The sequence below is a fragment of the Rhinoderma darwinii genome, chromosome 2, assembly GCF_050947455.1.
Source record: "Rhinoderma darwinii isolate aRhiDar2 chromosome 2, aRhiDar2.hap1, whole genome shotgun sequence".
Classification (NCBI taxonomy): domain Eukaryota; kingdom Metazoa; phylum Chordata; class Amphibia; order Anura; family Rhinodermatidae; genus Rhinoderma; species Rhinoderma darwinii.
Window position 1 is genome coordinate 221,363,758 of NC_134688.1, and position 22,448 is coordinate 221,386,205.

Here is a 22,448-nt window from a genome sequence, read left to right on the forward strand (position 1 = left end):
CTTCGGGTTTTGGCTCAAAAAACTGCACAAAAAATTGCGTCAAACCCTGCATGTGTTATCACCTTTTTCATCTCTTGCTTCAACCTGACCTCCCTTCTCAAGGTCTGCTACTTTAGCCCAATTTACCTTTGATGCGTTTAATGGCTTCGCTGTTGAAGTCGAGGTTCTGAGTGCCGGGTTCTCTCTGAACCGATCATCCAGACAATGTTAAAGGCGAGGAAACCTCAGTCAGCCAAAGTCTATCACCGTACGTAAAAAGGCTTAAAGGGAACCTGTCACCAGCATTTTAGCTATAAAGCCAGCAATACCTGGTGAAAGTGGGTGAAAAATCATTGTCATCTAAGCTATAAATATGTTCTAAGTAAGCTCTGTAGCTTTAGTATTCCGTTTTTCAGTGGTCCCACGCCGTATGCAAATGAGCAGAAAAGAGTCAAATCTTTATCTGAAAAGAGTCAGATTTTCATTTCTCCAGCGTCTCAGAGTGGACTCCACCTCCTTCTTTTTGATTGACAGCTCCTTAGCCAGTCAGGGCCGGACAGGTGCCGGCGGTGGGCGGGGTTAAGAAGCTGAGTCCCAGAGGGAAAAATAATTACCATAAAAGGCGGGAAGAGTTTAAACGACTACATTTACTGACAGAGGAGGACTTCAGGAAAGAAGAGAACAGGAATGAACTCTGGACAGCTGAGGCCATTGAGGGGTCAGGCGAGTTTGACAGGTAAGATGTTGATGACAGGATCCCTTTAAGGCCTAGGAGAATTCTTACTCGTTCCAGGGCTGCAGGTGGGGTTGGTCTGCCGGCCTGTTGTCTTTATTATCTGGCGTTGACTCATGCTCGTGTCCTAGACTTTTTTCACAATCATGATTCTAGACTATGGGTTCGTTTAGCCCAACAACTCTGTACTCGTACTCTTTCGACTCTGCCTAGGAACAGACCGCCTCCCGCCTCCTTTGTTGATTTCCATACCCTCTTGGCACTGTGGTCCTCTGGGATAGGGGGCTCACTCGTTGACCCACTGGGTCCATTGACCCATATTACTGACAACCCTGTCTCTTCTTCCTAGGTAGGTCTTCCACCAACCTCATGTACTTCTCTCAGGTTCTCTCCGATTCCTTGGTACTCCCATTAGCCACTATCTGCCCAGCTGATACGTTTTCACCACATCACATATTTGAATACTCCCAGTTAAAACATTTTTATAGTGTTACTAAGCGTCAGGCTCACCTTCACCGGCCGCTTACTGACTTCGAGCAGTTATGTGTTTCCACCCGGTCCCCTGCACACACCATCTCCACACTCTATCAACTACTTCTCTCCCAGCGATCCCCTCATCTCCCATCCTTCTGCAGGGCTTGGGAGGCAGAATTGGACGCGACATTCTCTGACGCACAATGGAGACGATGTTTCTACCTTTCCCAGAAAGCCTCTATAGCCATCCGAGCTTAGGAAACTAGCTACAAAATTATCTCTAGGTGGTATCGGGTTGCCACTGCCCTGCATAAATGGTACCAGTCTGTACCTGACACGTGTTGGCGATGTGGGGCGACGGGGGGATCCATGTCTCATATTTGGTGGAGTTGCCCCGCCTTGCAGAGTTTTTGGGAGGTGGTCCTTAAAATTATATTAGAAGTTACTGGGGTCTCGGTCCCTAATTGTCCCGAGGCGGTCCTTTTATTCATGTTCCCTATGCCACTACCCATTTACAAACGCTCCCTAATTAGACACCCTCTGAGCTGCCAAATCGGTTGTCCCCTGCAGGTGAAAAACGGCAGTTCCTCCACTGTTGGATGAGTGGTTTCAGGAGGTTGCTTTAATACAGCGAATGGAGCACCTTCTGCTCATTCATCGGCCGCTTCTATACGGTACAAGGACACTGTCTCACTGGCTTACGTTCCTCTCTTCTTCCACCTACCGTACTGCAGTGACTTGAGACACAATATCCATCCTTTCCCATGAGACTTCATCTGAGTAGGGACTACATACAGGTGCGTGGGGATTTGCTAGCTCCAACCACGTCTCTGACAGGCGCATAGCTGCTTTTCATCTACCTATGATAATCCGGAACTGGAGTCCAGGTTCACCATGAACTCCCCTTGTCTCTCCTTTACCCTTGTTTGTTTCCCACTCTATCTTTTCCTTGCCTTATTGTGTCTATTTCGGGTGGTCATTACTTCCTGTGATTGCGCTTACATGCTATTGCCACAGCATTTTAGGATGTCTGGGAAGCTGAATTGTTGTATTTTTATTTTCCTTTTTATGCAATGCTCCTTTCCTTTATGCTTGCTCAGACTGCTGTCGTATTTTGTGCTTCTTATAGGTTGTGATGTTCACCCTCCTGTTTGGGCTGTGCCCTTCCTTATTCGTCATGTTCTTTTTATTGTGGGGACACATTTTCTCCGACTGTGTTTGTACTTGTTTGTATTAAAACCAGGAAAAATTTTGAATATGAAAAAAAAGGTTTATTTCCGCTGCTGTGAACGGTAATTTCCATCCTATAATATGCTCCACATTTAGGTTTCTGTCCTTCCTGCAATCAGGCCTTGAACAGGGACTAGGCTTATCCTTACTTAGTCTGATCCTTTTTAGAGAACTTTGGCTTTTCATTCTCAGCTGAAGACTTTTTTTTTTTTTTGCAAGGGGTTGCTCATGTGATCTCTCCATACAGGCTTCCCATTGAGCCTGGGGATCTTAATTTGGTACCTTGTCACTCTTTAGGAAAACCTTCCTTTTGGACTGTGTGGGAGCGGCGCATGCGATGGTGTACGCTATAGTAAATGGAACGGCTCCCGTTCGCATTCTCTATGGGGATGTATGTGCCGTATTCCATCTCTGTATGTGTCGTTAATCGACACATACAGAGATTAAAAAAAAATGGCAGCCCCCATAGAGAAGTGAAAGAAAGAAAGAAAAAAGAAAATGGTACAACACAAATAAATAAAATTTACTTTAATGACATAATAAAAGCAATAACATATGAAAAAAAAAAAAACATTTCGTGACACCTTCCCTTTAAAATGTTTTGATCTCTGCTGTGCATAATAATTTGAAACAGTGCATTTTGAGTTTTTTACTTTAAAAAAAAAATCTGTTATCATTAGGAGATTTGTTCAATAAAATTAGCATTATACTCCAACGGTTGATGGCTTGAAGATTATACTGACTGTCATTTGCATCGACTATTTAGGAAAATCTGTGAAAAATAACATTTGCATAATAATTTGGAATGCGGTGTAGATAGTGCCACACACAGTGCACATGTAGATAGCGCCACAGTGCCCCTTTAGATAGTGACACACACCCCTCCTGTAGATTGCGCCACACTTCCCCCCCCTGTAGATAGAGCCACACACAACACCCATAGCGCCATTGGTGCTCCCTCTAGGAGAAGAATCCCCAACCAGAGTGTTGCCAATGCTATGGCCAGAGATTCCGCTCCAGGAGGATCTCCTGACGTCACTGTCCATATATGAACAGACACATCAGGGACTTCCTCTATGATTGAAAACCCCGGCCAGCACATCAGCTAAAAAAACGGCCATAAAAAAGAAATGTTGTGAATAAAACGGCCATCACACGGCCTGTCGTGTGAATGTAGCCTTCTCTTTCTGCTTCTTTACAAGCTAAATTAGTCAGTGTCTCTGGAAAGGGTATCATCTACCTAGGTGGAGCCAAGACTTTTCCGAACTATGTCAGCCTCCTAGTGGCAGGGGCCCATACCCATAGTACTGTGTCTCCCAGTGAATTCGACCAGAAAAAGGTTTAGAGATATAATTTAGGCTTAAAGTGTGATTTGCATCTCTAAAAGGAACCTGTCACCAGCATTTTACCTATTAAACCAGCAATACCTGGTGGTAGTGGGTGAAAAATCATTGTTATGTAACCTATAATTGTCTTCTAAGTCGGCTCTGTACCTTTAGTATCCATTTTTTTGTGTTCTTGCACTGTATGCTAATGCGCATGAATGAGTCATCTCTTCGTTTTGAAAAGTCATATATTCATTCCTCAAGCCTTTCCGAGTTAACCCCGCCTCCTTACTTTTGATTGACAGCACCTCGCCTCCACCCAGCACACACTAAATCCCCCGCTCGCGCATCCATGTCCTATTCTGGTGCGTGCGCACAACGGGACACCATAGCATCACATTCGCAGTAACTAGATTTGATGTCCGTATAAAACAGGGAAGGGTGTCGGACCATACATGACGGACTCATACGCGTTCGATGAGGTTTTGTCATTCAGGGCAGGCCAGTTTTTGGCGGTGGGTGGGCATAAGAAGAGAAACTAACGAGACTGACGGATTATTACCATAAAAGGCGCAAAATGTTTGCCTGACCGTTATTTGCGGTCGGGGGAGGAGTTTAGGAGAGGGGATTACCGTAATGAACTTTTGACAGCAGCGGCCAGTGAGGGGTGAGTAGAGTTCAATAGGTGAATTGCTGCTGACAGGTTCCCTTTTTTAAAGGGGGGTTTTCTGAGATTTTTATATTGTCCATAAACCTAACGTTTACTACACACTAAGGCCAAGTTCACACTAAGTTTTATGACGCTGATTTTGACGTGGAAACTGCGTCGAAATCCGCGCCAAGAAACTGCCGAAATTGCACCACATTGATTACAATGAAAGGCAGAGGTGTTTTTTTTTTTTCCTCGGGTGGCTTTTGCCCGCTGCCTGCAAAAAAACTCAGTGTGAACAGGGCCTAACATAATAACGTAATTTACTTATTTTCAAAAGTACCCCTGTTCCCTGCTATTCCCGCACGTCTCATTACCTGCAACATGACATTTTTTTCGGCCTCTGGTGGCATGCTGTATGCCGATCACATGGGCTAGGAGCCAATAGTCCTAGCCCAGCAAACGACTTGTCACTAGTGACGTTTCGTTTCCGGGGTATGTATTTCCACAGCAGGAAACGCGCTGTGTTTACCCAGTGCAAAGCAATCTGTGAAATTTTGTTTAAGCAGAAAGCTGAGTAAACAATCCACTCCGCAAGCCATGTCAACAAACGGAGCATGCCAGGAAACAGAGTAGCAGTAAGTACCGTTTTCTTTTTTGTAGGAATACTATCATTAGGTTGCCTACAGTACGGCAACTGATTTATTCTAGGTTTTTTTTTTTGTTTTTGTTTTTTTTTAGGGGCTCTCAGAAAACCCATGTATGTCTCTTAAAAACATGGCTGCTTTGTTCCAAAAACAGTGACAAACTTGTCCACGGGTTGTGTGTTGTATTGCAGTTTAGCCCCAATCACTTCAATGGAGCTGAGCTGCGATACCTGACACAACCTATGGATAGGTGCAGTGTTTTTCAAGAAGAAAGCAGCAATGTTTTTCTAATCCTCTTCAATGCCTCGAACTCTTGCTGACAAGAATGTATGTAATACTACATGACTTGATACTTTTCCGGCGTCTAGAATTGTGTTTAAAGAGGCTCTGTCGCCACATTATAAGTGCCCTATCTCCTACATAAGGAGATGGGCGCTATAATGTAGGTGACAGCAGTGATTTTTATTTAGAAAAACTATCTATTTTCACCACGTTAGGAGCGATTTTTTTATGCTAATTACTTTCTTAATGCCCAACTGGGCGTGTTTTTACTTTAGAACTTTAGACAATCCCGACACTTCGGTAATGTTTCTGTGGTACTTACAGCAGAGCAAGCGTAATCTCGCGAGAGCACGCTGTAAATGACAGATTACAGCGAAATTACGCTTGCTCTGCTGTAAGTACCACAGTTACTGAAGTGTCGGGATTATGAATAGACATCCCGTCCTAGCTGGAAGGAATGTCTATTCACTGTCTAAACACTACAGTAACGTTAATGTGTAAGACAGCACATAGTGATCTAGCAGGATCCCTATGTGCTGAGTAAATGAATGGAGAGAAGTGCATGACGCTGAATGGTCACTGATTGGTCAGCGTCATACACTCCTCTGTACAACGCCCACTTGGTTTAAAGTAAAAACACGCCCAGTTGTCCATTGAGAAACTCATTAGCATAAAGAAAAATTCGCTAATAACGTGGTAAAAATAGATTGTTTTTCTAAATAAAAACGACTGCTGTCATCTACATTATAGCGCCCATCTCTTTATGTAGGAGATAGGGCACTTATAATGTGGTGACAGAGCCTCTTTAAATTTAAACCCCAAAATAGAAGCTTTCAAGTGAAAGCTTTGGGTGCAGTATTTGGGGTGCAGCACTTGTTTGAAGTTGGGGAGCCGACTGAAAAGCTTTTATTTATTTTTTCCTGGTTCTATGTAGGTGTCTGTGTATGGGAGGTGGAGCTGCAGAAATAAAAGAACAAGAAAAAGTTGCCCCAGGGGTGTGAAACATGAACTTTTGTTCCTGTTATCAGTATTAAAGTATGCAAAATAGCTCTCCAACAGAAGGTAGAAAACTTTTTCTCTAGTGCCAACACTAGCCATAACAATATGTAAACAACACTGTTTCGGAGTTGTCAAAGGCATCTCACGCAGCCAACCAGAACCATACTTTGTACTGATGAGGAGCATCTGCTCCGAAACCATGCTGTCTACAAACGGCTGACTCTGGCTTGGCTATTAACCATGTAGTTTCAAGGCTCTATAAAGGGTCGGACATTGACATACGAGGGTAGTCACCTATATGTGGCACTAGAGAGACAGTATTCTTCCTTCTGGAGGAGAGCATATTTTTGTGTCCCCTGCCTCTAATCAGCCTATTTAATCGACTTTAGACTCGTGACATAACTTGCACGTATGAACTCTGCACACCCTGTACTTTTTTTTTAAGGTGTTGTGCGTCTAATGCTCTGTTTGGGTCAGATTTAACCACAAACATAAATTTCTATGTATTGTTCACAAAATGTTATCTTTGATGCAAAATTACAGTGTTATTACACCGCCCATGAGTTTAAAGTGCTTTTTTTTTTTTTTTTTGCTTTTTGTTTCGATTCAGGTTTTGTGTGTGTTTAAAATAGTCCAACAAATCCCTGGTAGTGGAAGGATTAGGAACTCCAGTGCCTAGGCCTAGATTCAAAGAACTCCAAAGAGGGAATCCCCTTAGGCCCTGCCCTAGACACTACAAAGAGTAGACATTTTTCTCAAGTGTTCCTTTTTTTTTTTTTTCCTGCAGATATTGGGGAGCTGTTTATTTGGGGTAAAAATAGCAGAGGCTGCTTAGGGACTGGAAGATATGATGATCAGCATTTTCCATTGCGGGTAAGATACCTTCTTTGATATCTATGATCTCTTAGGCCCTGTTCACACTGTCTGGAATTTTGAGGCAGATTTTGATCTACCTGCACAGCGTTTGCCGCGTTTTTCGCCCGCGGCCATTGAGCACTGCAGGCAAAAACGCAGTGAAAAACGCTGTCTCTGCCTCCCATAGATGTCAATGGGAGGTCAGAGACATAAACGCCCGAAGATAGGGCATGTCGCTTCTTTTTACCGCTCGCGGGAAAAAAACGCCTCCACCTCCCATTGAAATCAATGGGAGGCGTGTTTGGACGTTTTTTGGCGCATTTTCTGACGCGGTTTCCGTGTCAAAAAACTGTCGAAAAAACTCTGTGTGAACGGGGCCTTAATCGGACTGAGGTGTGTGTATTGTGGGACAACCAGTTATCTTGTCCCACTTCATTGTAATATGTTTATGTGAAAAGCCCACTATCTTTTTATGTGCATGTATATTATACAACATAGGGCCTGTTCACATCGCGGTTGCCCTTTCATTGAGGGGTTCTGTTGGGTTAAGCACTCAGCGGAAAGGCAAACGGAAACCTCAGCTTCCATTTCCCCCACCATTGAACTCAATGGTGACGGAAACCTAGCTAATGGTTTCCGTCTGTCACCGTTGTAACAGGGTTCCGTCGTTTTGACGGAATCAATAGCGCAGTCGACTGCGCTATTGGTTCCGTCAAAACGACGGAACCCTGTCAACGGTGACAGACGGAAACCATTAGCTAGATTTCCGTCACCATTGAGTTTAATGGTGAGGGAAACAGAAGCTGAGGTTTCCGTTTGCCTTTCCGCTGAGGGGTTAAACTAACGCTGATGTGAACACACCCATAAAACCATATTTTTGCATTCAGTTGATCCATGAAGTTACTCTATGCAAAACGTAACATTTTTTTTTTCATTCTAATTTTACTTTCATGCAGGTAACTGTACCTGGAGAAGTAGTGGATGTTGCCTGTGGTGTTGACCACATGGTAGCACTTGTGAAGTCCTTTACCTGAGGAAGAGGAATAATGCAGGGTTCAATGATACTTATGTTATGTGCTTTCCCTCAGGTTGGTCTTGTTACAGGCTAAGAAAACCTTTGAAGACTTTGTTGTAGTAAAAAAAAAATTTAATATAGTGTTTAATGCAACTTTGTAATTGGTTTAAAAAATATTTTTACTTGTGATACAGCTTTTATCTTTGCTGGATACATAGAACGTGTATCTTGCGCTGAAACCCAAATCCGTCAGGTCAGCGGGACTGACTACTTCGGTGACAGCGGGTCTGACGCGCAGGACCCGCTGTCGAGAAGCCATCAGTCCCGCTGACCTGACGGATTCGGGTTTCAGTGCATAGAAGATATATAGAAGTTGTATCTCAAAAAGTAAAAACATTTTTTAATAATAACCAATTATAAAGTTGCATTAAATACTATAATACATTGTTTTGGGCTCCATGCGCACGACCGTAGAATTTGTTCGAAATTGCGGAGCATAATTACGGACCCATTCACCTCTATTGACCAGAGACGCCTTCCCATATAATTGCGGGAAGGTTTCCGGGCCGTAGAAATCCTCTGCAAAATATAGGACCTGTCCTATCTTTTGCTTTTTATGGACCGTGTGCCCTTACTTTATATGAGAGCACAGGTCGAAAATGCAGGGTGGCTGTGCACGGCTGTGTGCATGAGGCCTAAGTAGAAAAAATGTCTTCGAACGTTTATATAGCCTTTAAACCATCTTGTAAAACAGCGATAATACTGTGTAAAACATGTGGATGAAGCTCCACAAACAATGCAACAAGTTTTATTAAATGATCTGTGTTTATGGCATAAATATAGCTTACTATAAATGTAAAGCATTTTATAATAAACAACTCCAAATAAAGAAATGATCTAAGCAAATATTATTCCATAAAGTATATTTCTCATTTGTCCACTTCAAATTACCGTAAACTCCTTTGGAGATGCTATAAAGAATCTGATAGGAAGTTACATAGAGCGCATTTATTTATTTTTTTTACACAATTACTGTACATTCATAGATGCTGATGCTTTAAAGTAATAAAGATATATTCACATGTGTCAGCAGTTTTTGCGCCAAAATTCACAATAATTTTGCGAAAAACCACAATAACGTATGAATATGCCATTACATTTTAAATTTCACACCTGTATAACAATTGTTCACAACTGTCATACTGTGTCAATGGATTGTGGACACAAGCTATCTTCACACAACTTGTTAGCTATTATTGGATCACTCCTGTTGTAAAGGCAGTTTTTACCCTAATACTTTAAAGTGGAACTACATTTTGAAAAAACTTTTGACATGTCAGAAGTTTTGATCGGAGCGGGACCCCCACAGTCACTAAAACGAAGCTGCAGAAGTGCTCAGGTGAACGATGCGCCACTTTCTCTCTGATCGTTTTTCGTAAAGCCGAGCGAGCAATTTACAGACTCATGGACTTTCTATTGAGACTGTACACCGTTCCGAGGAGAGGCAATCAGAAACGAAGCGGCACAGTGCTTACCCAAGCTCTTCTGCTGCTTCATTTTAGCGATCGGTGGGGTCTGTGCTCGGGCTGAGGAGCAGAAGCGGAATTTAGTGCCACCCATGCCCCACCTGCAGATGGCACCACCCCACTGTATATAATGCTACCCCACCTTCCCCTGTAGATAGCGTCACCGTATCTTCCTCTAGCAGCGGAATCCCCGGCCAGAGAATTGCCGACACTGTGGCCGGGGATTCCCTCCAGGAGGAGCCACTAATGCCACAGTCCATATAAGGACAGTGACGTCCGCGGTTACCTCTAGAAGCGGAATCTCCGGCCAGAGTGTTCCCGTCGCCCCTGATGCCACAGTCCATATCTGGATAGTGACGTCAGGGCAGTGGCGGATTAAGTGTACCATGGGCCCTGTTCTGTTGACACAACTTGTTATATACACATTTGCTTTTGGCAAAAAAGACCCTTTTCCCAACTAACCCTAAAGAATATATAGTAACTTTTATTAGGCTATTATAGCAAAAAAGAGGAACCACATGTAGATTAACACAACTTGGGCCCCCTCCTTCCCTCTCACATGCAATTCAACCCCCCCCCCCCCAACCCGCTGACACTGTACCTGTCAGTGCCACTGACCTGATGAATACAGGTTTGAGCACTAGATACAGCTGCTCTGTATATAGGATATAAAGCAGCTGTATCTCAAAAAGTAAAAATCATTTTTAATAAAAAGTATTTAGAAAGTTGCACCAAACACACTGATACACTGTTTTACTAAAGAAATAAAAATAATAATAATAATGCTATAATAATAAAAAATTGCAACACCTCTCTGTAAAGTATAACTAAACTTTTAAAAAACTTTTGACATGTCATAGTGATATGTCAGAACTTTTAATCGGTGGGGCGTCCAAGCACTGAGACCCTCACTTTTCGCTAAAGTGAAGCGGCAGGAGTGCTCGATTGAATGCTGCGCCGCTTCGTTTCTGATCGCCATTCCTCGGAGTGGTGTACGTCCGTACACCCCTTTTTCGGCTTTCCGAGAAAAGCAGATCAGAAACGGTCACCAAATCAGCGGTCACCTGAGCGCTTCTGCCACTTTGTTTTAACGATCCATGGGGGTCTCTGTGCTCGGACCCCCACCGATCAAAACTTCTGACATTTCACTATGACATGTCAGAAGTTTTTTAGACGTTTAGTTACACTTTAAAGGGGTTTTCCCATGAGGGACATTTATGACCTATCCTGTGGATCCTGTCCTCTGGGACCCGCACCTATCTCTAGAACAGGGCCCCCTAAATCCTGTTCTACCTCTTTCTGCTCTCGCTGCCTCCCAGCCACTTCCTGACTTAATGGACTTTCCGTAACACTCATAGAAGTAAATGGCAGTTACTCGAGCAGCGTAGCATGCGAGCTACACTGTTTTTGTAACTGAAATTCGGTTCTATGGGGCTTACGGAAAGAGTGTAGCTCAGCGAGCTACGCTGTTTTCGTAACTCCCGACCATGAAGTCAGGAAGTGGCCGGGAGGCAGTGAGAGCAGAAAGTGGTAGAAAGGGGGCCCCGTTCTAGAAATAGATGCAGGTCCCAGAGATGGGACCCGCATCGTTTTGACATTTATGGCATATCCTGTGGATATGTCATAAATGTTCATGGTGGAAAAACCCCTTTAAGTAGTCAGACACCTTTCCCCTTATAGTAAAATAACTACTGAGGGCTGTATGGGGGGGTATATTGCAAGGGGAGGTCAGATTGTCTGACTCACTGCTGAGGGCTCTATAGGGGAGTTTGAGTGTCTGACACTGATGTCTCTGTGTCGAGGGGGGGGGGGGATATCCCTCCCATAGAGCCTCCAGCAGTCAGTCAGACAATCTAACCTCTCCTTGTAATATATTAGTAACTACTGAGGGCTCTGCGGGAAGGGGGGGGGGGTTATACTGAAAGGGGGGTCTAACCATATAAGTGACTGCAGGAGACTCTATGTAGGGGGGAATAATTCCTCCATACCCCAAAGAGCCCTCAGTATTATACAGCAGGGGGGGGGGGGGTTGAGCGTCTGAGTGCTCTATGGGGGGGATATTATTATCCCCCCACAGAGTCCTCTACAGTGAGTTAGATCGACCCCTCCTTGCTATAGAATTAATCCCTCACTAGCGTCGGCCGATTAGTTTAAGGTTGGCTAGGGCATGTGGTGAGTACCACACTAACCTCACCGCATGACCACCGCCCTGCTTTCCTGTTCCTCTCTGGTGGTGCGGGCATCGTCAGAGAGGCGTGTTCTAACTTCTACCACTAGCAGACATGCCTATTGTGACGCACGTCTGCTAGCGTAATAGCGTAATTTTGAATAGTGTAATTTTACCCCACAAATAATTTTTTTGCATCTTCCCAGTACGTTATGCGGTGCAATAAATGGTGCCATGAAAAACTACAACTTGTCTCGCAAAAATCAAGCTCTGAGATGGCTATGACAACGAAGAAATAAAAAAGTTATGGCTTTTGGAAGGCAGAAGGAAAAACTCAAATTAGCATGGTCTTTGAGGGGTTAAGAAGCAACGTTTTAATTACACAAGAGAAACTCTAAAAAAAAAAAACATTTCTATTATAATCTCCTTAAAAATTATTCTTAAAGGGGTTTTCCCACGAGGGACATTTATGATCTATCCACAGGATATGTCATAAATGTCAGATAGATTCGGGACCCGCACCTATCTCTAGAACGAGGACCCGTAAACCCCATTCTAACTTTGTCTGCTATCGCTGACTCCCGGCCACTTCCTGACTTTATGGTCGAGAGTTACAAAAACAGCGTAGCACGCTGAGCTACGTTGATCCGTAACTCCCATAGTACTGAATAGCAGTTACGGAAGCAGCGTAGCATGCGAGCTGCGCTGTTTCCGTAACTACCATTCAGTTCTATGGTGCTTACGAAAACAGCGTAGCTCCGCGAGCTACGCTGTTTTCACCTTCATGGTCGGAAATCAGCCGACACACACAGAGGTTGAACGGGGTTTAGGGACCCCGTTCAAGACATAGGTGTGGGTCCCAGAGGTGGATATGTCATAAATGTCCCTCGTGGGAAAATCATTTAAAGATGCTCTGCCACCAGATTATAAGTGCCCCAGCTCCTACATAATCTGATTGGCGCTGTAATGTAGATAACAACAGTGGTTTTTATTTTGAAAAACGATCATTTTTGAGCAAGTTATGAGCAATCTTAGATTTATGCTAATGAGTTTCTTAATGACCAACTGGGCGTGTTTTTACTTTTTACCAACTGGGTGTTGTACAGAGGAGTGTATGATGCTGACCAATCAGTGACCAATCAGCATCATACACTTCTCATTGTTCCAGCCCAGCATGATCCACAGGACAGTCTGATTGTGCAGTGAAAGAAGCTGGGCTGGAACAATGAGAAGTGTATGACGCTGATTGGTCAGAGTGATACACTCCTCTGTACCACTCCCACTTGGTCAAAAGTAAAAACACGCCCAGTTGGTCATTAAGAAACTCATTAGCATAAATCTAAAATTGCTCATAACTTGCTCAAAAATGATCGTTTTTCAAAATAAAAACCACTGTTATCTACATTACAGCACCGATCAGATTATGTAGGAGATAGGGCACTTATAATCTGGTGACAGAGTCTATTTTAGTCCAATGCAATCGGTTCTACTGCTGTGATCTTGACTTTCAACTGTGATGATGTGTCATCCATAGCGACGTCATGTCACATGACTGCAGCAGACAATTGCAGTGACTTTTCATCCATAGTGATATCATTTCCCAAGCATCTGATAGACTATTGCGGTCAAGCTGTGTCTCTATGTGTGGTAAGGTCATGGCTGAGACTTTTTGTGAATATAGACATGTATTTCCTTTACATGTTCTCAGATCATGTCCGTATTGCAGTAAGGAGAACACTAGCAAAGAATTAAGACATTTCTAGACTTGAATTTACATATTCTTTTAAAAAATGTATTGTTTAAAGTGTAACTGTCACTTCAGAACCAAAAAAAACAAAAAACTAAATTATGTTGTGTCTAGAAAGGAGCTCACCCCAAATAAAATTGTCTGTTTTACATTTATTTGTACTGTACCTTTATTTTCCTCCATAGTAACAAGCCATTCCAGATCTCCCAAAATGCTAAGGAAGAAAGAAGGTGGCGCGGAACAGCTCCCCTATGACGTTTGCCAGCACCCAGCGTAGCACATCCTCTTACCTTCCCACAATACAGTTCGGCTCACTTGGGAGTGCACGTTCGCTCTTGTTAAGGATGTGCCTCGGAACAATTTTTTGAGCCTATCCAGGTGGAGGAAAAAAAATTAGAGCACAGTAACTTTCTCCTATAGAAATGCCCAATTCATTGCACAGAGCATCAGGTTTTGGATGGGAGAACGCACAATGCAGAGAAACCGCCCCAAGAGCAAGTAGCCATATTCAGCGCAAATTTGCATGATCCATTCTAAAGAAAAGGGGTCGCGATTTTATTTTTGATAAAAGGAGACTAAATAAGGAAATCAAACAAATTGCATTTTAGGTTAAAATTGCCTTGTTCACTAATGGGAAAACAAAAAGTTGAAATGACCGTAAATAAGTTATTATAAAATGATGGCAGACAGAATTCAGCCATTCTAGTTCGTATAATTACATGTTATCACATTAAGTATCTATACAGCAAACACAATGGTTGGATTCACAGGGTGTGTGTTGTCAGAAACATAAACCGGTCCCAATAGCTGCATGAGGCAAATGCTAAATAATTTCTGAAAAGATGGGTGTGGTGAAATTTAAAACTTTCAGCGTAAAATTGTTAAATGTAACCAAATAATACAATTGTTCTAGCCTTAAAGAAGCATCAGTGACTTCATTTTATAAGCCATGAATGTATATTTTAATTCACTAATATCAGCGTAAGATCAAGAGAAAGGCTGGGCAATATACTCAATAACATATTTTAATGGTGTATATATATATATATATATTGAATACTTCTATGGTTTAAAAGGTTGTCTGCCTTAGACGACAAACCCTATTTGTATGTCCTTTAGGAATAGTTTAATTCAATAGTGGGAGGTCCCACAGGAGTAATGCTTCATTTTTCCTGTGGTGATGCTGCAGGGTAGTTGAACACTTGCTGCTCAATCCCCCCACAGACTACAGCTTATTGCTAGGGGTCCCATCTGTAAGACACCCTGTGACTGCTTATCATTGTGGGACCCTTGCAAGAAAAAGGGATATATTCTAAAGCACCACCTCTAATGCAAATCAAAGCTGTGTGTGTTTAGGAAATTGTGAAGCTTCTCTTCCACGTCTCACCAGCGCAGGAAAGATGTGATTGGAATAGGTTAGTGTTGGGACCGTGTACCAGTTAAGATACTCGTCTATATTTTTCTGTATAAAATTGTCCTGTATCACATTTTATTTCTGTGCCTAATCTGAACCTTTTTTTGGTGCCTTATCGAATTGTTGAACAGATAATAAAAATGAAATCTTCAGTGAATGGAAGTAACATTATAGCTGGTCATACACTTTAGATAGCTGTCAGCCAAACGATCATTTGGCCGACAGCTATTCCTAACGAATCACCCATATGCATGCATTTGTTTTCAATGGGGAGTAGGAGGCTGATCTACTCATGTACAAAAGGATTGGGCATGTTAAAATTTGTATGTCATCGGGGGAGAGTCGAGACGCCATCATTCAATTTGGCGAGTTCGGCCGACATATATCTAATGTAGCTGCAGAAGGTTATGATCTCTCTGTAAACTGAACACACAGATCCTATATTTATTTCTATTAGAAGCCTGTATGTACTTCAGAGATAATGAAAATAAACCGTGGCTTCTGTGTTTTTCTTCAATTGTTTTTAATAACACATTTCCTATGAATGTAGGGTGTGACTCCTTCCATTTTGTATGCTATTCTCCATTTTCAAATGGAAAGATCTTATGGGGGGGTTATTAAGGGAAATCCGCCACTAATTGGGGTATCAAAACCGCACCTATACTGTAACCATTTTGATATAAGCTACAACCTGTGTGGTGTGTAGGCAGTTACTTTATTCCTCCCTGTTTCCTGACCGGAACCCTGCTTCCTGACTGGTTCCTGATCAGTGAGGTTAGATGACTGGACTGGTCCATTCCCGAGCCGGCACGCACCGACCTCACTCAGACCACCGCCTCATTTACTAGTAGTGAATGACACTACTTGGCTCCGTCTGCCCTCCTCCTGCTCCTAAAATTTAGTAAATTAGCTGAGGTCTCATGCATTTGCCGCTAGTCGCAGCCTACTCAGACCATCTCACCACGCCTCACCAAACCGTTCCAGCCGTTAAGGGTGAATTAATTAAATATTTGACCAAATATAGCAGGCTCATTTTTAAATTAATAATTCTGTATGGCCCGCAAATGATATTAGAAATATCCAAATGGCCCTTGGCAGAAAAAAAGGTTCCTCCCCCCTGAGAGAAAGGAGTACCCGGGAAGAGATCAAAAGCAAAGTAAATTCTTTATATTATGCTGACTAACTTTTTTGTTTTATCTATTGTCTATTTAGTATTGTCTACTGTATAATGTTATTAACCGGTTCCCGACCACCGGCTGTATATAAAAGTCCGGCGGTCGGGGTCCTTAAAACCTGCGCCATATTTACAGCGCGGATTTTAGCTTGTGCCCGAGCGATCAGGCAGTAGAATGTCTGGTCCCCGGCAGCCCCAGTTACAGTGGAAAACTAAGGTGTAAAAGAACAAAAAATAATTAATAAAAAAATTTGCTGAAATGTATAAACACATATTTTTTTACTATTTCTTTCAAACTTTAAGCCTAGAAATTCTAAAATCGCAAAAAGGGTTTGTATAAAAATGTTAAAAAATAAAACCTGCATTGTCTACAAAAAAACATCGCAAAAATCACGTCGCTAGCCCAGCAAATAAAAAAGTTAAGGCCGTTTAACTAACGCGTGTTAAAAATGGCTAAATGGTGTCTGGTCCTGAAGACTCAAAATAGCCCGGTCCTGAACTGGTTAAACTTGTTTTATTGTTAAAGAGGCTCTGTCACCAGATTTTGCAGCCCCTATCTGCTATTGCAGCAGATCGGCGCTGCAATGTAGATTACAGTAACGTTTTTATTTTTAAAAAACGAGCATTTTTGGCCAAGTTATGACCATTTTTGTAGTTATGCAAATGAGGCTTGCAAAAGTCCAAGTGGGTGTGTTTAAAAGTAAAAGTCCAAGTGGGCGTGTATTATGTGCGTACATCGGGGCGTTTTTAATACTTTTACTAGCTGGGCGTTCTGACGAGAAGTATCATCCACTTCTCTTCAGAACGCCCAGCTTCTGGCAGTGCAGATCTGTGTCGTCACTCACAGGTCCTGCATCGTGTCGGACACATCGGCACCAGAGGCTTCAGTTGATTCTGCAGCAGCATCGGCGTTAGCAGGTAAGTCGATGTAGCTACTTACCTGCAAACGCCGATGCTGCTGCAGAATCATCTGTAGCCTCTGGTGCCGATGTGTCCCCGCTCGTCTGACACGATGCAGGACCTGTGAGTGACGTCACAGCATGATCTCTCGAGAACACGGCTGTGTCTTTGCACTGCCAGAAGCTGGGCGTTCTGAAGAGAAGTGGATGATACTTCTCATCAGAACGGCCAGCTAGTAAAAGTAGTAAAAACGCCCCGATGTACGCACATAATACACGCCCACTTGGACTTTTGCAAGCCTCATTTGCATAACTACAAAAATGGTCATAACTTGGCCAAAAATGCTAGTTTTTTAAAAATAAAAACGTTACTGTAATCTACATTGCAGCGCCGATCTGCTGCAATAGCAGATAGGGGTTGCAAAATCTGGTGACAGAGCCTCTTTAACTAAGTCAGCAGTTTGTGTGTTCATCCTATTGTTCCTTACAATCTAAAAAGAATGTCACGGTAGGTCGGTTACCAGCACATCTGCAGGATCAGAGAATCACAAGATTTGTTTGTAGTTACGTCCCATGGAGATGCATTGTATGTCTATATCCCCAATGGAAATTTTAACAATAAAACTCGCCTTGTTATATTGTGATCAGGATTTTCATACTATGGCATTTCTAACTGTAATTACCCCAGGGCACCGATGATGCCACTTTCTGGCCAGTCGATCCAATCACAAGTGGGGTTTCAATGAAAATCCTCCTAGAGTAAAGAACAGCTTCAATATTCTTGTGAAGGAATGTACATCTGCTACCACTACACAGTTATAGGAGTTCACACCGTCTATTTTAGGATCCTGGATTTAATGTATTTTTTTTTCTTTTGTATCACCGTTCAACCAGTCCAGAGCAGAGAGAGAGGTCATACACTTGGGTTTCAACTTTCAGTTATCGAAACACAAACTTTTCACAAAATCTAATATACTGTATATAACACAACCACATCTATAATACGTTTGACCTACTCTTTTCTTGGTCGCATGACCAGTTTCAACAAGATAAACATCGGGCTCACAAACTACTTATAGCCTTTTGGAGCATTTTGATAGTTTTGGTTCAGTTTTACAGATCCTTTTATAATCCAAATCTTGAACTGCATTAAGCCCTTAAGGACCGAGCCTAGTTTTGGCCTTAGGCTCGGTTCACACGACCTATTTTCAGACGTAAACGAGGCGTATTATGCCTCGTTTTACGTCTGAAAATACGGCTCAAATACGTCGGCAAACATCTGCCCATTACTTTCTATGGGTATGACGCTGTACTGTTCCCACGAGGCGTAATTTTACGCGTTGTTGGGCAATTACGACGCATAAAATTACGCCTCGTAAAAAGAAGTGCAGGGCAATTCTTCAGCCGTAATTGACAGAGCGTAAATCCATTGAAGTCAATGGAATGTTGAAAAAACAGTGTCCAGGCGTTTGGAGCGTATTTTGAGGCGTTTACGCCTCAAAATACGCCTCGAATTACGCCTGAAACCTGGGAAACACTCCCCCAAGGGGTGTTGCCTAAGCCGACATTTTGAAAGGCCAGTTTAGTGCAGAAGTAAGGAATTTGAAAAAGCAATTACCAGGAGGTTCATCATGGCACCCCAACCCTACAAGAGGATGCACATAGATGTGGATGCCCTAATTAGCGAGGTAAGGACCAGATTGAACCAACAATTATCAATGTTTTGGAGTTTCCATGTTTTTAGGGCTAAAATGTTTTGGTTAAAGCTGCAGACAGTATGCCAGAGCAAAGATGTGTCTAGACAGTTTTGTTAATGTGAGGTAATGTGTTCCTTACATTTGCATATATTCCTATACGTTATTGCAATTTACCTGCCACTATGCACTGTATCATATTTTTGCAACGCTTTGGAAGCATGCATGTTGTTTGCAGGATGTACAGGTGCCATTTTACGCCCTCACACCTCACGGCGTATGTGCAGCAGTTATTAACTTGACACTGTGTGTTTTCATGTGGTGATTCTATGTATTGAAACACTCTATACCTGTCTTTGGTTTTGTTAAAGAGACTCTGTCACCACATTATAAGTGCCCTGTCTCCTATATAAGGAGATGGGCGCTGTAATGTAGGTGACAGTAATGCTTTTTATTTAAAAAACCGATCTTTTTTCACAACGTTAGGAGTGATTTTAGTTTATGCTAATGAGCTTTCTTAATGCCCAAGTGGGCGTACTTTTACTTTCGACCAAGTGGGCGTTGTACAGAGGAGTGTATGACGCTGACCAATCGGCATCATGCACTCCTCTCCATTCATTTACACTGCACTAGCGATATAGTGATATAACGATGTGCAGCCTCATACACAAGCCCTAACATTACTACAGTGTCCTGATAATGAATACACATGACCATCCAGCCTCGACGTCATGTGTACTCAGAATCCTGACACTTCTGACTCTTTTCTGTGAGATTTACAGCAACGTATACGAAATCTCGTTTACCTCGTAATCTCGCGAGATTTCGTATCCGTTGCTGTAAATCTCACAGAAAAGATTCAGAAGTGTCAGGATTCTGAGTACACATGACGTCCAGGCTGGATGGTCATGTGTATTCATTATCAGGACACTGTAGTAATGTTAGGGCTTGTGTATGAGGCTGCACATCGTGATATCACTATATCGCTAGTGCAGTGTAAATGAATGGAGAGGAGTGCGTGATGCCGATTGGTCAGCGTCATGCACTCCTCTGTACAACGCCCACTTGGTCAAAAGTAAAAGTACGCCCACTTGGGCATTAAGAAAGCTCATTAGCATAAACTAAAATCACTCCTAACGTTGTGAAAAAAGATCGGTTTTTTAAATAAAAAACATTACTGTCACCTACATTACAGCGCCGATCTCCTTATATAGGAGATAGGGCACTTATAATGTGGTGACAGAGTCTCTTTAAGTGTGTATGTAACTTGTAGGTGGAGTTTTGCCTGCATATTTGGGACTACTTCATGGTGTGCTAAAGTGTGTGACAAATGTCCACTCGCTGGTTGAGATTTTTTAAAGTGACGACGTGCATTTGTTTGTTCTGTGTTTGGAGCACAGCATCGTGTAAACCCCACACAATTGGTCATTCCTTGTGTTTCAAAGTAACCTTAGTAGCCACATGTTCTTAAAGTGTTTGTGTTGTAAGGATTTCAAATCAGGAGCGTAGCATGTTTGTGTTTCTGGTTTCTGTAAGTACACTCAAGAAAACCTGAGGAGGCAAAATGGGCCTTTGTCTACACTCGTTTGTGATGACTAAATTTGCGTGCTAAGCTAAGAGTTCTGCTAATTTATCTGTGCTTTTTTCTTAAAGGTGCATGCGCGACCCAACATCTGGGATAAGAGCAACTCAGGATACAGCAACCGAGGCCTCCGCCAGGATGCGTGGGAAGAAATCTGTAAAGCGCTGTACCGCGATTTGGATGGCTCGATCAAACAACGAGCAAGGGGTTATTGGTGAGTGTTCATAATATCTACACATAGGTTCTTTGACCTTAATGAGGTTGTGGCGTTTGAACGACAAATGCTGTGTATGTGAGGAACAATGCTTTACTGAGGACAGTCTGGGACGCCTCTGAGGAGCAACCAAAATTTTCCTGCATACAGACGCATCTTAGCAATTGTGGTGTTTCAAGCACAATTGTGTTTCTTACCAAACAACCAAATCAAGTGCCACTTCCATAAAGGTATACTATGATGTTTCGGTATTGACTGTTTGTTTTTGTATTATTTATCAGAAAACGATCTGCAGAATCGCTGGAAAAGCGTGAGGGACCGCTTCCAAAGGGAGATTCGTAAGGCTGAGAGGAGTGGGTCCTCTACCTCCCAAGACTCGCAGTGTCCTTTCCATCAGGAGCTGCTGTTCCTCCTGCCCAACAGGGCACTACGCCAGTAAGTTTGTGTACATTTTCTTCGGAAGGGCTGACAATTCACACACAACACATGCTGGTCATTTGTTGGCATCCCTTTACTGAATACATCTTGTAGTCATTTTGGTCAGGTTAATTCCTCCCAGACCATTTTCCAATGTGGACTTTGTCATCCCAAACACAACTGTTGCTTGTCATTTTATGGTTTCTTCATGATGGAGATGTTTGAACTGCATCTTGATAACATTCAATGTGGGTGTGTGTGGAGATGTCCAGATAACGTGGGACATTATAGAGAGCATACATGTTCATGTGAGCCCCTAAATGGCCTTCTCACTGGAACCGACACATTTTCCTGATTTCACATAACAATGGTACCCCCTGTTTACTGTCTACCACAACACTGGCAGTGTCATGAAGGAGCATAGGATTTGGGGTTGCTTTGCATTGCAAGCAATATTTCGAGGACCACGCCAAGCGTCATGCAAGTTGTCAGGCTAGCAAAGGAACATTAACAGCTAATTCTGCCCTAGGTGTTTGTTTAAGGAATGTGTTTCATGTCCTATTAGTGCGTGTGGAATATGTTGTTGTTGACAAATATTTACGATGCAAATACACATGTTAGTTGCGGTCACAACAGGCATTGCATTATAAATTTATTTTTTTACTTTACCCTAGATCCACTGGAAACGTAGGTAGACGAATGGAAGGGCACCCTGTTGATCAGGAGGAACAGCAGGAGTGGGAAGCCACTCCATCTACCTCCCATCAAGCAACACCCGAAGCAGAGGACCACTCCGAGGATGAGGCTGGTCCTTCATGGCGGGCCCCAGCAGCAGAGGGGTCGGACGACAACATGGAAGCACCTGCTGCTGCTGCTGCCCCTTTGCCAAGGGCATCCCCAACAGGTCCGGCTCCCCCCACCCGGACACCTTCCACCCGACAGCGTACTCGAAGAACCCTCCGGACAATGGACAGGCAACTCGAGGTCGAGTCAGACGCCATGTCCTTTATCCGGAGGGTCCACGGCGACGATGAGTTCGCTTATTTTGGCTATGGCATAGCCTCTCGTTGCCGTCGGCTGCCACCAGAACTCTCCCAGGATGTCAGCTACGTTCAGGCGGCGGTGACAGTCTTCGAGCTCGCTGTCCACATGCCCCCTGTTGAGGAGTTAATTGCCAACATAAAATAGGGCCGCGGGCCGTAGGGGGGGCGTTCCCAGATGCCCCATAGCCCGAGATGGCAAAATGCCTCCACCCAGACGGAGCCCACAAACCCCCCGCCCTCCCAATCCAATCCCTCTGCTGGTTACTATTTTGCCCAATCCTCCTACCCTTACCCACCCTCCCAATACAGCACAAGTGGTTATCAGCCAAGTTACCCCCCAAATTTTCCACCTGCCTCAACATATGACTCTCCTCCCCGATTTA

At 43.2% G+C, this 22,448-nt stretch overlaps 1 protein-coding gene across 2 annotated transcripts in view; it reads left to right on the forward strand.

The window, feature by feature from the left end:
• RCC1L (RCC1 like) overlaps positions 1–15,646 on the forward strand; it is a 55,156-nt gene extending 39,510 nt beyond the window's left edge. The window contains exons 11-13 of one of the 2 annotated variants that reach the window (XR_012881432.1): positions 7,106–7,191; positions 8,130–8,261; positions 13,814–15,646. Coding sequence is in view for 1 of the 2 variants with exons in the window: in XM_075852888.1 (XP_075709003.1) it covers positions 7,106–7,191; positions 8,130–8,207 (164 nt within the window). In the remaining variant the exon portion in view is untranslated. Of the gene's footprint in view, positions 1–7,105; positions 7,192–8,129; positions 9,109–13,813 lie in introns of those variants that run through there. The other variant, XM_075852888.1, reaches the window with a different exon arrangement.
• Positions 15,647–22,448: the final 6,802 nt, after the last annotated feature.